The 15,737-nt window shown below is 41.1% G+C and overlaps 1 protein-coding gene across 1 annotated transcript in view; it reads left to right on the plus strand.

Moving 5' to 3' along the window:
- CPS1 (carbamoyl-phosphate synthase 1) overlaps positions 1-15,423 on the plus strand; it is a 94,152-nt gene extending 78,729 nt beyond the window's left edge. The window contains exons 31-38 of the mRNA XM_062578995.1: positions 340-429; positions 1,638-1,808; positions 4,374-4,448; positions 7,343-7,441; positions 12,314-12,373; positions 13,304-13,416; positions 13,991-14,120; positions 15,325-15,423. Coding sequence (XP_062434979.1) covers positions 340-429; positions 1,638-1,808; positions 4,374-4,448; positions 7,343-7,441; positions 12,314-12,373; positions 13,304-13,416; positions 13,991-14,120; positions 15,325-15,423 — 837 coding nt within the window. The remainder of the gene's footprint in view (positions 1-339; positions 430-1,637; positions 1,809-4,373; positions 4,449-7,342; positions 7,442-12,313; positions 12,374-13,303; positions 13,417-13,990; positions 14,121-15,324) is intronic.
- The last annotated feature ends 314 nt before the right edge of the window (positions 15,424-15,737 follow it).

Consider the following 15,737-nt stretch of genomic DNA (forward strand, 5'->3'; position numbering starts at 1 on the left):
CAAGAAACATACACAGGCTCCAGTGTGCAGTGCTGGGATTGCTACTGACAGGACAAGCTTTTTGCACTTTCTCACACGTGCAAGCCTGTGCAGAACTGCCATATTACTTCTGCCTTCCAATGGAGCTCTTGTCTCTAGATTACTAGGCAAATTAAACACTTTGCTTCTGAAAGATCATACTACTGCTAAAATAAGGGTATAGGGAAAAGTTAGGCTTGAGCAGAGGGAAGTTTAAAGGAGTGCACATGTGAGGTGATTTATTGATATGTTACTGTCTATTTGGAGGGGTGGTTAATTTTGTAATGTATATTTTAAATTTTTATTCCTTTATTTTTGTAGGTAAAAGCTGCCACAAGAAAGATTGCAAATGCCTTTGCCATCTCTGGTCCATTCAACATTCAGTTCTTGGTGCGAGGAAATGATGTGCTGGTAAGGGCTCTTCTGACTATGGGAGCAGACTCTGCCCTGGACATTTTGGTGCATAGTTTCTACAGTCCCTTATCACAGAAGCTCTGAGGTAGTAGCAGTAGTGGGTTTCAAAGCTGTTTTGTCTGATGGTGTGTGGATTGCTTGTGCCACTCCTGTGTCACACAGTTCTCAATGTGCAGGAGGGAGCATCCTCTCCTGCCAATACAGCGCAGCCATTGAGGGTTAAGCAGGTCTGATTGCCTTGTCTATCAGCAGTAGCTTTAGCTTCTCTGTGGGCTTTGGTCTTTCTCAAAACTGTCAGTTTTGAGTATGATAGATAGCAGGAGACCTATGCCCCCTCTTACGAACTGAAAGCCATTGTTTCCGACGCTCTGATAGCCTCTCTGGTCTTTGGCTCGTTTGATCACTGCAGCAAGCCTTCCAAGTCACTGGAAAGAAAGCAAGATAATTTAAGTGCTTAATCCATTAATATAAGCCATTAAGATGGTTATCTAAACAGTCTGGTCTTAGCAGCTATCAATAGCAGAAGTACAGCAGATGTCTGGCCCTTTGTGGTTAACAGGTGGCATGCTGTTGCAAATGGAGGAAGGTCAAAGGAATGAGAGCGGAGTAGGACTGAGGAAGCAGTGAATGGAAAGCCTGACATGGAGTGGGGAGATGTGTTATTGGCAAAAGATCCTGCCTGGGCTATGAATTGAGAAAAATGCACTTGTAGCTCTTCACCTTTCTTTTGGTTCACACACAGTTTATTACTCATAGTTATTCAGAGACTCCACAGAGGGAGATAAAGGAGTCTTTCGTTCCTTGCTTTCCTTCAGCTGTGTTTGCCTCTCTGGATTACCCCTCTTTTGCTTCCACCTTCTTTTTTATTCTTCTCTGCCACCTTCATTCTCACTTGCAGCGATTCCTCTCTTGCTAAAGAACTCCATAGTAGACTTCTCAGCAGGATGCAGAAATTCTTCCTTTTTTCTTTCTTGGGTCACTGAATATCAGTGAGGAAAGTCAGTAACAAATGATTGCCCTGTCATTCATGAACCAATACCATGGAAAAAGAACAAGGAGAGCAGAGTATGTATGTGCCTGTTATTTGGCAATCTGAAGAGTATCTCTGCAAAGGGAAGGACAGATTGCTTTCCAGAAACCTGGATCAGTCTTTTTCTTCACTGCATGATGCCTAATCCTGATATTTCTTTTTTTAATCTCAACAGGTGATAGAGTGCAATTTGCGGGCTTCACGCTCCTTCCCTTTTGTATCCAAGGCTCTGGGTGTGGACTTCGTTGATGTGGCCACAAAAGTGATGATTGGAAAAGAGGTTAATGAGTCATCCCTCCCCACGCTGGAGCATCCAATTATCCCCTCCAAATATGTTGGGATTAAGGTACAGTTTCAGAAGGAAGAATGCCAAAAAAAAAAAAAAAAAAAAAGGCAACTGGCACATTTGTTGGCCAATTAGTACTTTAATACCCAGAGAGCAGTTTACTCACTGAGAGAATTGCTCTTTGGCTAAAGGCCAAGTTGACCTTTTCTAGTGTCCATTGTGATAATAGACATTTTGAATTTTACAGAAAATCAAAGGAAAATTAATTGATTATTAACAGAATTGGTTACCCTTTATTGATTATTTCTAATGACTCTGAATCATGTTTCTAAACTGCCTAATAAATATACACTTGTAGACTTGAATGCTGAAGTTGAGGCCTTTCAGTAATACTATCTGATGATATTTGTGGAGATGTACAAATCTGTGTTTTGAGTGTCCCCTGATTTTGTGTCCAAGATCTGGGACATGGGCTTTTCAATGAGCAGAATTCTTTTTACATGCACCACCAGTTAAAGTGTGGATGAAGGCCTTGGATCTTTTGATTTCAGTGGGGCTGAGATTTCACTTTAAGTAATTACTGAGATACAAAAAAGTACTCTAAATATTATTGAGTGCTAGGTCGGAAACAAAATTAATAGAAGTTCATAATCATAAAAATCTAGAACAGCCGTGCAGATGATATGATGGTTAATGTGAATTGTTTATACAGAAATTTTCAAACTTTAATATTTCCATATGAGGTGAATACTGAGAAACAGAAAACAGAGCTAACATCCTTCTAATAAAATGTTCAGTCCATTAAAATGCGGTTGAAATCCGTGGGCCAAGCCAGCTGGTTATTTGCAAGCCAGTCAATTCAGAAGCAGCTTTGCATTTTATTTTGATGCTGCGGGTTAACATTTTCTGAAATTCTTACTTGAAATTTTTATTTTTGTTAGTATGATTTATTTTTATAATTTTCTATTATTTAAACCTGGAGCTTCTGTACTGTTACCAGCTAAACTGTCAAGAGTTCCGTTTCCGCTGGGAATGCTGGCTTCTGAGCGGAAAAACAGCAGCACTCCTGAAAACTTGACTACAAAGCCTTTTGCACTGCTTGTGTTCTGCATGGATTTGTCAAATATAAAATCCTGCTAATGCCTTTGGAAATGCTAAACTTGAAAAACATACCAGTTAAACCTGGTTCTTGTTATTCATGCATCGTATTTTCTACACTTTCACGTTTTTGTTGCTAGGAATATTTCTATGGAAATGAGATTTTGTTTCTCCAGCGGTTCTTAAATGCCCAGAAAAGAGAACGTGAAACTAATGCCGCCTTTTTCAACATAGGTGCTCCCTTGTGAGTTCAGAGTTCCACCACTTAAGCTTTAGCGACTCAAATACTGTCTTGCCATGTTTGCCTGCAGAGTGGCAGGACTACTGCAGGCTGACCAAGATTAAATACTAGGTAAAGCATGATTAAGTGTTAAATAAGTTTCAGTTGCATTACCCGAGTGCTGACACGTTTTCATATTCACAGCAAGCAAAACTCAGGGAGCTGGTTAGGAGGCTTTTGTCAATTGTTATCATTCGAGACGATGTGTGTGTTAAAATGAATCCACCCTAAATGTCAGCTCTCAGCTTGAGACTGTAGAGTTGGCTGCTGTAGAAAATTACTCTTTACTGGTAAATAAAGCAAGACTGATCTAGAAGGCAAGAATATACGTACTGTTTATTGACACCCTTTTCACAGCAAAATTCTGCTGTCACATTTTAGTTGGTCATTGTTAGGCATCATGAAACAGCCTCCCTCGTGTCTGCAATATTACCCTCAGAGACTTCCAACAGAAATATGGCTTTAGACTTAAATACAGATTCTTTTCTAAGTAGCAAGGATGCTGTCTATATAAAAATATCATTAGTAGTTTAAGATGATGGAGAGAGTAACTGTACAGGAAATTATCCCTTAGCAGAACATTCTTGAATGTTTTTATTGTATACGGTCTGTGTTTGTTGTATACGGTCATTAGCTTTTTACTAGGAAGTTTCTTTTTTCTTTAGTCAAATTCAACCAGAGAACTCTGAGGATAATGAAGGCTGCAATGTCCTAAATCGTCAGAAATAATGATAATGATTAGGGATTTTAATGTATTGAAACAAAAAGTCAAAAAAATTTTGCAGGGAAAAGGGATAAAATCTAAAAATCATTTGCAAAATTTCATCTTCGTTCTACTGAAAGTGTGTTCCTGTGGAATACTTTCTTTCCTGTGAGTGAAAAATTTCTGTTGAAGAAAGGCTTCAGATAGTATCTCTCCTCATTTCATGAATTCGGTGCTTCACAACCAACTTAAAACGTGTCTTAAAAATGGTAGTGAACTACCACACATTAGAAATCTGCCATCAGAATGTGAGCAGGCTTACAAGACTTAGGAGGAAGATTTATTGGTGAAATGCATGTTTATTTGTTCCAATCCTTCATCAAGGTGCTGGGGAAACTCATTTGCCAAGTACTCCTTTGCTTATCAGACTTGATCAATGCTTATTATAGATTAAGTCATCTCTCTCTCTCTCACTGTCACTGGGTTTTCTATTGATCCATTAAATTTTCATTCACTGCCTTTTAATTTTCCTGTCTTTCACCAGGCCCCAATGTTCTCCTGGTCCCGGCTGAGAGATGCTGACCCTGTTCTTCGATGTGAAATGGCCTCTACTGGGGAGGTACAGTAGCTTTTTTGTTTTGTTTTTTAAAACCAAGTAATCTTTAAACATTAATCTTTAAATATTACCTTATAGCCTGAATCATAACAGAATCAATAGGTTCTTCAGAAAAATATCTTTCCTATCTGTAAAAACATTGTGGAGAACCCAGTTTATTCAACCACTGGATGTCCCTCTTTAGCTGTGTCTCAGGTTCCTGAGTTGGACCTGCTTGGTGTGACAGCATAAAATGAGTTTCTTTAAGAGCTATGGGGTTCTGGGACATTCTCAGTGTGCCAGTCCATTTTATGACTCACCTGCTTCTTGACAGACAAGCGTATGCCGCTTTCAAAATCCCCATTGAAGCGTATCAGAATAGCAATATCAAGACTTCAGGTCATGACTATTTGGTCCTGGAACATACTGTTTAATGGCTACAAGTGTGTGTGGTGATATTTTTGTTGTTACCTGGTATCAGCGTACGTCCCAGGGTGAAGAAGAGTGAATAAAACGTGATGGCTGCAGGACTGAGCCTAGGGAGGGGAGCGACTTGACTACTTTGCCCATTCTGTCTACAGGTCGGGCTCTGAAGGGCTTCTGAAACCTGTCTCTGCCGTATACTTGGGCACACTGAATCAGGCCCAAAGCTGTTCCGACTCCTGCGTAGGCTTGGAGCTCTCGTATGATGAGAGCCCTGACCTTTAAGGAGTATAGATTTTCCTATACGTTATTCAAAGAGATCTTAACCCTAATCTAGAGTAAAGAAGCCTCCAAGTTTGTTTACAAGTTATTGCTGATTTGTCAATAGGTTTTGTAGACATATCCACGTGGTCTTTAAGCTTGCTAGCTCTGTAGTTTCTAGAAGAGAGTTGCAGTAGCAAGGGGCTACTGGACTGGAAAACCCACTTAAAAGTGCTTAAATACTGAGATCATTAGAGTAGGTTTAGCTCTGCTCTGTCTTACCTACACAGGTAGCAGAGCCTGGGTTCCGTTTGACATGAGCTTGAGTACATCTGCATGAGCTGTTTTCACAAGGAGAGGCTTCATTTTCATATGAGCAAGCAGCAGACGCAGATACATAGCTAGAATAGCCTTAGATTTTTCTACTCTCTCCAGAACTGTTTTATTCTGCTCTTTATAATGTGTGTGAAAGCAGTATAGCAGATTTCCTCTTAATATAGTTAGTAGGCAGAAAAAAAGCCAAGTATTCTTCTTATTTTCAGAATAAAATTGACTTCACGGAATACAAACCAAAAGAACCCTAAACAAAAATAGAATAAAAATGTAACTAAGAGCAAGAATTATTTTTCTGAGCTTTACAAGGAGTTAGAGATTATCTTGGTTATAAGGGAGGGATTATTAACTTTTATGAATTGGAAAGATCTATATTCACAAGTGCCATAAAGTGTGACAGTTATGAAGGTTTTCTTATGAGTGAAGTAAGGATAATAACTCTCTTCTGGTAAAATGCTCAATTATTCCTCAAAGACATTTTTAATACATGCAACTTGATTTGGGCTTGAATTTGTCACATCTATTTGGTGAAGATCTATTTTGCTGGCCGTAGCAGTTCCCACATGAGTAGAAATCGCAGTGCTTGGGGTCTCTTGTGTATCCTGGTTGTTCTGACCATGCAGTAGTGACAAACCTCTGCAGGTGGGCTGGAAAGCTCCCTACTCCACGCCTGATGGGTAGGGTGTAGGTGTCCCTAAAAAAGCCTAAGACATGCATAACCCCTCAGAGCCGAATACACCAGAGAACAGACCTACCATTCAGAGCAGTGTTTTTAGGGAAAAGCTGAGAAACGAGTTGTCATGATATTTTTTTCTCTTCTCTTTGAGGAGTTTTTTTTTGTTTCCTTGGGTGTTCTTTTTCATTTCAGAAGTTTTGGCAAATTGTCATTTGTTCGTCTTGCATAAAATACTGTTTGTGTTCGCCATGGTAACAGTGCGACCGCAAATGTGAAGGCTCACTCTGTGTTGGGAAGGACCATGAGAGGAAAAAAGAGCAGTTCTGAATCAGCCCCTCTATCCCATCTGTGTATATGTGTAGATTTGTTATTTCAAAGAGAAAGATCTGTTTCTAAGTGTTTTTAACAAACATGGAGTTGGCTAGAAAAAGTGATTGTTTTTCGTTTTAAATTTATCAAAAATTTTTGCATTCTTCTTTTTGTTATCAAAATTCCAAATTTGGATGTGGGACGCAGTTTAAGTCTTGCAGAAGATCATTACCATATGACCTTTTATAAGCACCTGAGCTCCACAGAAACTTCTGAATGATGGAGTACTGCTATATTTATCAAGTTTTTATTCATGTAAAACAGATTGTTTTGAATTGGTGTGATTATTTTGTGATTTCCTTTGGTATGTAACACTTCACCTGCATTTTCTAAGTTTGTGGAGTTTGAATGGATGACTACCTTTAAAAGCCATGGTATCTTTCCACAGGAAATGCCTGGAAGGTCATGACAGCACAAGTGCATGTGCAAGTGCACAAGTTTGCTCTGTATACACACAGAACTGTGCCTGTGTGCATAATGCTCACTGGTACTTAAGCATTATATATAATGTTAAACATTTTGCAATGCACTCGCAAGTACCATGGAGCAGAAGCTGTGTAAACCATCCACATAACTCATAGAAAAATCAATTGCCGTTACTCCTTGGTGTGCTGTTTGAAACTAAAGTGTTGCTTATTCCTTTATTATTGCTTCATTAAAATCATGAGATTTGTCTGCAGTGATTTTTCTAGGCTTTTTTCTCCTTGCCCACAGACTCCAGAAAAAAAAAAGAAAAAAGAAAAAAGAAAGCCTGATTCTGTGTGAGGAAGTAAAAACAGTATATTCAAACATTTTATTCCTTTTTCTTTTTAAAGCACTTTTTTTCTGATGCCTTTTTCTTTGTGCCTATTCGCAGGTTGCCTGCTTTGGGGAGGATGTGTACTCTGCCTTCCAGAAGGCTATGCTTGCCACAGGGTTTACATTTCCTAAGAAAGGAATTCTGATCGGAATCCAGGTAAGTCCGAAAAATCAAAGCTGAGAAAGGACTGACGCAGACGGATTCCATAAGTGTTGCTTTATTTTCATTCATTCGTCTTTATGACTTAAATGAGAGCTGTCCACTTAAATGCGTTTCCCTACAATCCATGTTGAAATGGAGCAGGACTGCGGGAAACAAACACAAACGAGGGATCTTTTGTGGATTCCTTGGGGCTAGCCCACCTCTTTTCTCCACTCCTCATAGTTTCCAGAGGGAGCTGCAGAGGTTTGCTAAAGGCCAGTCCCTTGGATCCCTGCAAGCAAAGGCCTGGAGGGCCTGGAGGGACTGGAGAAAGTAGGAGGCACCTTCCTGTGGTGGGTAAAAGTTCACAGATGATCTGCTCAAAGAGACCTCCTAGCTGGAACCAGCATACATCTGTGTAGTTGCACTTCTGCTTTCCCTGTCTTGCCAGAGCGCTTTTGCGCTCCCCAGAGTTCTCTCCTCCTAGGGACTGCATCTCTGATACATACTCTGCTGCTCCAGAGATTCTGTATGAGACTAGAGTCTGAATTTGGGGGCTTCATCTCTTGCTGTCAGCATCCCTCAAAGCTGCTTTACGTGGCTGGAAGTTTAAGCAATGTCATAGTGAGAATGTCCTTCAATACAGTGGATTCTGCAAAGAGCCTTTCCTGAGGGAGTTGCTGGTGGATCTGCCTTGGGAACAGCACAGCTCCACTTAAAGTTCTGGATCGGTAAAGAGGAAATGTATTTCAGGATGAAAAGGTAGCCTGGCAGAAAAGCAAAAGGGCTGGTTTTCTACCATGGAGTAATAACCAACTGTGGGAGATGCTGAAGATGGATACGCTTGTAAACTTCCCGTGGTGTGTGAGTTTCTCAAAAAAATCATTTGTTTCCTCTTCAGGTAGAACATTCTTAGGCCCCATACAGACAGTTGATTGCCCTCTGCCATATTCCTGTTGTGTTTGTAATAGGCTTATGTCCTACATGATTGCAGAAAGCCAGTAAACAAAGAAGTAGAATGTATTAATTCTCCAAGCAGAATGAGTGCATTAAGTGTGTTGGACTGTCTGTACCAGCCCAGGGTGTGAAGGAAGAATATGAGAATTGGCCAGCAAGGAACATGGTTTCTCCTAGCACAGATAATCACTTTTTCCTTAATATATATGTGGGAATATATATGTGGGAATTGAAACCATTGCTAGAAGTTACTTCAAATTAGCAGGAAAGTCTTGGCTTGCTACCTAGATAAAGTTAAAAAGTTCAGTGTGAAACTCTGGTCGGTTGGTACCTTTGCATCTAATCACTACAATAGCAAGATTTTAAAACAGCTGTTAAAAAGGGGAAGAGAAAAAGCAAGAAAAAAAGAGCACAGTGTCTAAAATTCAAGCCTGTTTGCCTAGTAGTAGTTAAAAGGGAAAGGCAGCAAAAAGTAGTTTTAGCTGTATAAAGCATTTGTGTAACTTCTGTGTCAGTATCTGTTAAACTGAGCTAAACGTTCTTTGTACGAAGGTCTTAGGAAGGAAAAAGAAAAAAGGGGGTGAGGATAAAACAACCCCTAGAAGCCCAATCCCCCAAGCCTTTTAAAAATGATGAGCTTCTGTCCTTTTTAATGAGTGGTTTACAGTTCATTTTCTTGTGAAAGAAACTGGAAAACAACAGATCAGTCCCTTAAAGGTCTCTCTTTATCTCAGAAAATTTCTCATACAATTAAACTCCAAAACAAGAAGTGTAATACTAGTGCTGAGGACCAAATACTGCTCTCATCTCTCCGGAGTTTGTCCCATACCCACCTTTGGGGTTTTTTGTTTCGGTTTGGTTTTGTTTTTCTTTTTTTTTAATCTGTGTCTGCATGCAGAGAGGAGAGCTGAAGCCTCATAAGAGGGGAAAGCTGCAATCCTGATCTAGACCTGACGCATAAGCTACGTGTACTGTCTTCCCCGAGTACACACTGGAGAAAACAGTAGTCCTTCTCTGCAGAAACTAGAGGCATGTGGACAGCGGCAGCAGGTGGGCTGTAAACACCAGCAGCGTTGTTCTCATTTCAGTTGCGTACGTGAGGACGTCTGCCTCAATCTGGCAAGGTGCAGCGTGTGCTCGTGGGAGGAGTACTGGCCTAGAGACAAACTAAAGCGGCCCTCTGGTTGCTGGGGACGTCGCAGCATGCAGGAACGCGCATCCCTCTGCTCCTCCAGCTTTCAGCTCCAGCATCATTTCTGTTAGCTGCTGCCGTGCACTCGGGGCTGATTCCTGGCAGGAGCACGTACACCAGCCCACTCAGTAAACTGTGAGGAAAGTGCTATGTTTCCTCTGCAGTGGATGACATACTCAAAACACACCTCTTCTCGGAGATTTCTTTGCTTAGGGGTTAGCTGCTTTCTCTGATTTTTAGACTGAACTTTTAAGTCTTATGTAAATAGAAATAAGCCTCCTTCCTTCAAATGTGTCTAAGGAGACCCTGACTCAATATATTTAGGTTATTTAGTATAGCACATCTTTGTGTCATTGGTATTAATTATGCAGAGGTGAGAGGAGGTTGCCTTCTTGAGCAGTGAAGTCACATAGATATTAATCAACAATTAATTAACAATAACAGAGAAGGAGGTCTTAGTTTCCTTGCAAACATGTCACTGGAGTGTTTTGGGGATCAGGACTCAAAGGGCTGTGACTATTATTTTATTATTATTATTATTTTTTTTAATCCATAGCCAAAACAGGTCTCAGTATGCACAGGGAATGAAAGCTAGCCTTGCTGAGAGAATTTAGATTGCTGAACTGACAGTTTGCTATTCTATGGTAAATCCTGCTAAGGCCACTTAAAAAAGGTGGATAACTAATCACCTTAAAGATCCAAGAGGGAAGCAGTCCTTTACATCTGCATGACAATGTGAGGCAGGTTGGGTTACCAGTCTGGTCCACAAACCCACTGGCTTGTCCTGGAGTTACAAGCACTATCTGACGTGGTGCATCCCGAAGCTCCCCGGGGTTTCAAAGGCTCCCAGGGCAAATGGAGCATGGCTCCCTCACTAGACAAGCGGATCTCTGCCGGTTTATGCAAGCTGATCATCTGACCTCCTTTCTTTTCACAATTTGGAGAAATCTACGATGCTGAAACCCTGAGTCTGCCGTTAAATAATTTATATTTTATGCAAGAGGAGTTGAAAAGCTCATTTTGTTTGCTTCCCTGATTGGACTATTCAGTCATATCTCTGGGATAGAGTGCATCTGTCTTGCATCTGTGCTGGTGACCACGAGATGCGGAAAACATTAATGGAGTATTTTATTTTTAAATCCCACCATTCCAAGACTGTTATTTCAAGGTAACCTTCTGCCGTATCTGCTGCCTTGGTTCATTAGATGCAAAAAGTCTTGTGTGCTGTACATTGGACTTGGATTCAGTGTTCAAGAGAAGAGATGAGCTACTTTCATTTTGAGCCTGATTGTAGTAAAAACTGGTATAGCTATATTGAAATAGCTGAGGATTTAGTCCTTTACGAATAGCAAGGCATGCTAACATGGGAGAGAAGTTAAAAGAAATGGAACTTTTCCTATAAAGGAAAAAGAATACTCTTCTCCTGCAGTAAATATCTTGCACTAAATAAATCTGCTTGTACTTTTCACCTTTAGTAACTAATGGTTTCTTACACAGGTTCTTTCAGTCAGCTTGTAAATCTGCGGCTGCTCCGATGCAAGCTGACAGCTGTAATTTCTTTTCATGGAGAGGCTGTTTTATATGTCACAAGTGCTCAGTACATGTTTGATAGAAGTTTATAATACTGTTGTGAAAGCCAACCCTCCTGACCAGAAGGCAGAACGGTTCTCTCTGACTGGGAAGCTGCCAACCCTGTCGCATTGTATATTTATATTTTTCCAGTTAGTGTACAGAACAGAGCAGCTTTAAAATGAGGTTTTTTCCAGGGTCTGCAGTGTTCAAAAAACTTGTTGACTCCTTTTCTTTGTTGGAAATAGTTCATCCTTGAGAACACAGTCAGGTTAAGGCGTTCAGTAGCGCCAGCAGAGAGAAGGGAGCTTGCAGTGATCCTATCTGCAAAAGCCCAGACCAGGCTAGGGTTAAAATTAAGATTCAGGTTAGCTTTGAAATGAGAAGGGCATGTGTTGCTTTTGATCTTTTCATTGCTATACCTTCAACATGAAGAAGAAAATACATGCCAGCATCAAATTTCTGCTCACATTTTGCTCTAAAATAGGTGGCACATGAGCGCGTGCCTCTACAAGAGGTCATCTCGTCTTTATTTCTTCTGAACAACCGTTGGATCTGGGCATGCCTTATGAGAGAGCTTCTCAGAGGTGTCCTAAGTGTCTGAGTAGTCAGGCCCCCATAGGAATGGGGCATCCCAGTCTCTCAAGTGGTTTTGTATTTTCCCTTTCCACATGCCCACGAGAAATGAACTCATGCATGAACAGGCTCTTCACTGTGTCAGTTTGCAAACAGAGCATCCAAAGGCAGCCCAGAACTTGTTCATATTTGCCGTTTGCCAGAATGGAAGGCCAAATCTTTGAGAGGTGGTAGAAAAAAACATTTAATTAAGAATGCTACTTAATTAAGTAGATGCCTCTAGTTGGTGAATTTGACAAGATGATTGCACTGATATTAAATATACAGTGCTGTTTTGTAATTGCAGCAAAACTTAATGTGGGAACGCATACCCTGGTGTGTGAGACAAAGCATGTCTCAGCTAGGAGTGACTTTAGGTTTCAGTATCCAGGTGATTTTCTTGGCATGGTGCTATAGATACGCCTGTGGACTGGTGGACCAAGCACAGAAAAGTGCATTTGCCTCTTTGCACAGTCTGTAGAGCTGTGTTGCCCAATGAAACCTTGTTTCTAAATCCTAGCTTTGATGCTTTATCTGATGAACTTCTTTTTCAGGATTCCTTCCGCCCAAAATTCCTCAGTGTGGCAGAACTACTTCACAAGGAAGGTTTGAAGGTAGGTGGATTGGGTACTTAAAAATCTTAGAGAGCTTTCTAAATCTGAAATGTCATCAGCCAGCTATGGGAAAGAAGAACTTCAGAACTGATTTGAGGACAGAGTAAACAGCGGAAATTTTTAAAGTACAACTGGGATTTTTAGCCAGCGGGTATCACGCAACTGAAAGTCTTCATAATTATTTACTTGAACAAACAAGATTAAGTCACGAGGGTAAGAACAGCCCTGGCTCTGCTATCAGCCTGCAGCTAGGATGTCACATGATAAATCCCTCCAGGTTCTCTAAGAAACAAAACTGCCAGTCAGGTGGTCATGTATGAGAGGAGGGGAGGAAGGGAAAGTCCTTCATGTAGGGAAAGTCCTTACAGTTTGTTGTCTTCAATGGTATTTACAAGCTGTGGCCACGTGAATTTTGTTTTGGTTTTCATTCCTCTTGTAACTCTCCTCTATGTCACTTTGCATGTGTATCCTTACTGAAAGTAAACACTATGGTCATAGAAGATTGAGGAGCTTTTTTTAGTATTAAGTGCTGTTTGTGGGTAGCTCAGTGGCATTAGTGTAACTTGGATTTACAGTTCCACCTTTCAAGACTTCGGTGTAGGCAAGTTAAAAAAAAAAAAAAAAAAATACAATTCAGTCAGAGTGACTGAGCCTAAGTCCTGTTGAAAATCAGAGGGATTTACGTTTTCCTAAGCCACTTAACTGCCTCTGGATGCGTTACTACTATTCATTGACTATCATCAGGCAGCAAATCACAGATAACAGAAAATGGGGAAAGTCATGTCAACCTGTATGTCTCTTTATATGGAGAGACACCCATGCCCTCTGAAATCAGCTGACAACCAGACTGAACGTTGGGTCCAACCCTCACAGATTAAATGAAAAGTTTCTATATTATAAAGCACACAATAACGTGTTTTCCCTTAACAGCTTTATGCCACAGAAGCAACTTCTGACTGGCTCAATGCTAACGGTATCCCAGCAACTCCTGTGGCGTGGCCATCACAGGAAAGCCAGAATCCCAGGCTCCTTTCTATCAGGAGGTAAGGGCAACACTCAGCTCATCAAAGCTATGTTAACATCCATGAGAGCAAAGGTAAGGTGCAGATTCCTGGTCCTGTTGAGATCAGGGTGGTGCCTTTAATGGGACTTCAGGGATCCATCCCAAAGTTTTGTTTTATATTTAGTTCTGCTTGCAATTGCCACAGCAAGGAGACTTTGGCTTAGTTAATGAACATGTCATTGAATGCTCCTGATGAATATGGCATGGATGTATTTTTTCTTCTTTTTTTTTTTTTTTTTTTTTTAATTGAGAGCGCATGGGATCTGAATATTTAGCCTGTAGTGACACTGAGGCATGTGTTTAACAGAGTTGTGCTGAGCTGTGTGAAGGCTGAATTTTGCTTTGTGTTGATAATGGGATAGAAACAAAGCTTGTGTCACAGCTTGGTGCCTTAACCCTTCAATCCTGTGTTCTTAGGATGCGAGATTTTAAAATAACAGCTAAGCTCAAATAAAAATCTTCAGCGTTGTTTAGTTGCCTGCCTGCACCATTCATTGCAGAATTTTGTTATGCAAGATGGACTGTGATACTATCTTGTGCATTGTCTCGTTCAGGCTGGTAGGGGATAAGAAAATAGATCTGGTGATTAACCTGCCCAACAGCAACACGAAGTTTGTCCATGATAACTATGTGATCCGGCGGCTGGCTGTTGACAGTGGGATTGCTCTGCTCACTAATTTCCAGGTACTTTTCAGGTCATTCTTTCTTCTCTTAGTCACAGGAGCGTGTAGAGCTTTCCAAGCACTCGCAACCTTAGATTTCAGTGTATGGGGACCCTGGTTATCTTTGAGAAGTAATAATGTGTCTGAAAATCATGGCAACACAATTGTTTGAATATATTTCCTTTGTGCTACTATGCAAATTATCGTTGCTCAAAGCAAAAAGCAAATTTGGAGTCCTGTACTGCAGCCCAAGATGCTTCTATTTCATTTCCAGTTCAGAGCAAAATGCCTGCAGAGGATTCCCTGTAACATGTTTAAATTATGAGTGGGAACAGATTTTTAGTAGGAAGTTTCGCCGGTACAACTCCTTAAAGTTTGGAGCAGGTTGCAGCTGTACTTTCTTGAATGATTCTTAGGGCAATCCAATTCCAGCACACCATCCAGGTGGAAGTGCTGCCTGTGGGTTTAGTCCTGTTGTAGTCCCCAGCTGCTGAACATTTTGTGTTTTGTCGCTCCTGACAACCCCCTTGCCCTTATTGATGGGGAAGGGACATTTAGTAATGCAAAGTGGGACTCCTGCTGCCGGCAGTACCTCAGCTTCCTTTACATGTGGCTTCAGCTGTCACAAAAGGGCCTCATCTGGCTCTTATTAAACACAGCAGCCAAATTCCTGTTGATTTTAGTGAGTGCTGACTTGGAACCCAATGACTTGAACTGGTGTCTAGCTGTGCAAAATCTTCTGCTGTGATTTGAATGAATGGAGAGCAGACAGTGTGCCAGGATCCAAGTTCACAGACAGGATAATGCCAAGCATGATTACTAGGAATGGGAAATTGAAAACCCATCCTCTGCCTACTAGCAAAACACACTGACAACCAGAAAGGGAGTCCCCATCCAAAAGTTATTGCCAGACCTGCTTGATACATTTATCTGAACCCTTTTGATTGCAGAGTTCAAATCTCTCAAGTGTGAGAGAGGATAACAGCCCTATTTTCTTTCAAAGGTTTGGACTGTAGGGAGAAACAGCATCTCTTGTGGTACACAACTGTCTTGCCCAAGAAAGCCAGCATCTCTGGGGCTGGGGCCAACCTCTGTGCACAGTTGCTTTGAAATTGGCATTGACTTGGATGGACCCGCACAGGGTAGCTGCGGGGGGAGACTCTTGAAGTGTGGATCCTGCTCCGTTACTCTGCCTTCTGCAGTCGTCCTCTGCTTTATATTCACAGGTGACAAAGCTGTTTGCTGAAGCTATCAAGTACTCTGGGAAATTGGACTCCAAGAGTCTCTTCCACTACAGACAGTTTGACAGTGGAGACCAAGCATAGAAGAGCTATCCCCAATCTGCAATCTTATCATTTCTGATACTACGAAAGAGAGAGGATCCCAGACCATCCACCTAACCATCTTTCCATCTATTTCAAAGCATCTACAGTATTTGTCTTTCCAGCTTGCAGAAACTAATGCCCAGATGATACTTCTAATTGAGATGTTTATTGGAAAGCCATCCTTTTCCCAGCCTCTTCACCCTCTTTTCCCCATTTCCACTTAGGAGCAAATATTAGTTACCCACTGGTGGGTAGATTCGGATGGCATGATAGCAAAGGTGATGGAAGGAGATGCAATCGATCCTATGGGAGAA

The sequence above is a fragment of the Rhea pennata genome, chromosome 6, assembly GCF_028389875.1.
Source record: "Rhea pennata isolate bPtePen1 chromosome 6, bPtePen1.pri, whole genome shotgun sequence".
NCBI lineage: Eukaryota > Metazoa > Chordata > Aves > Rheiformes > Rheidae > Rhea > Rhea pennata.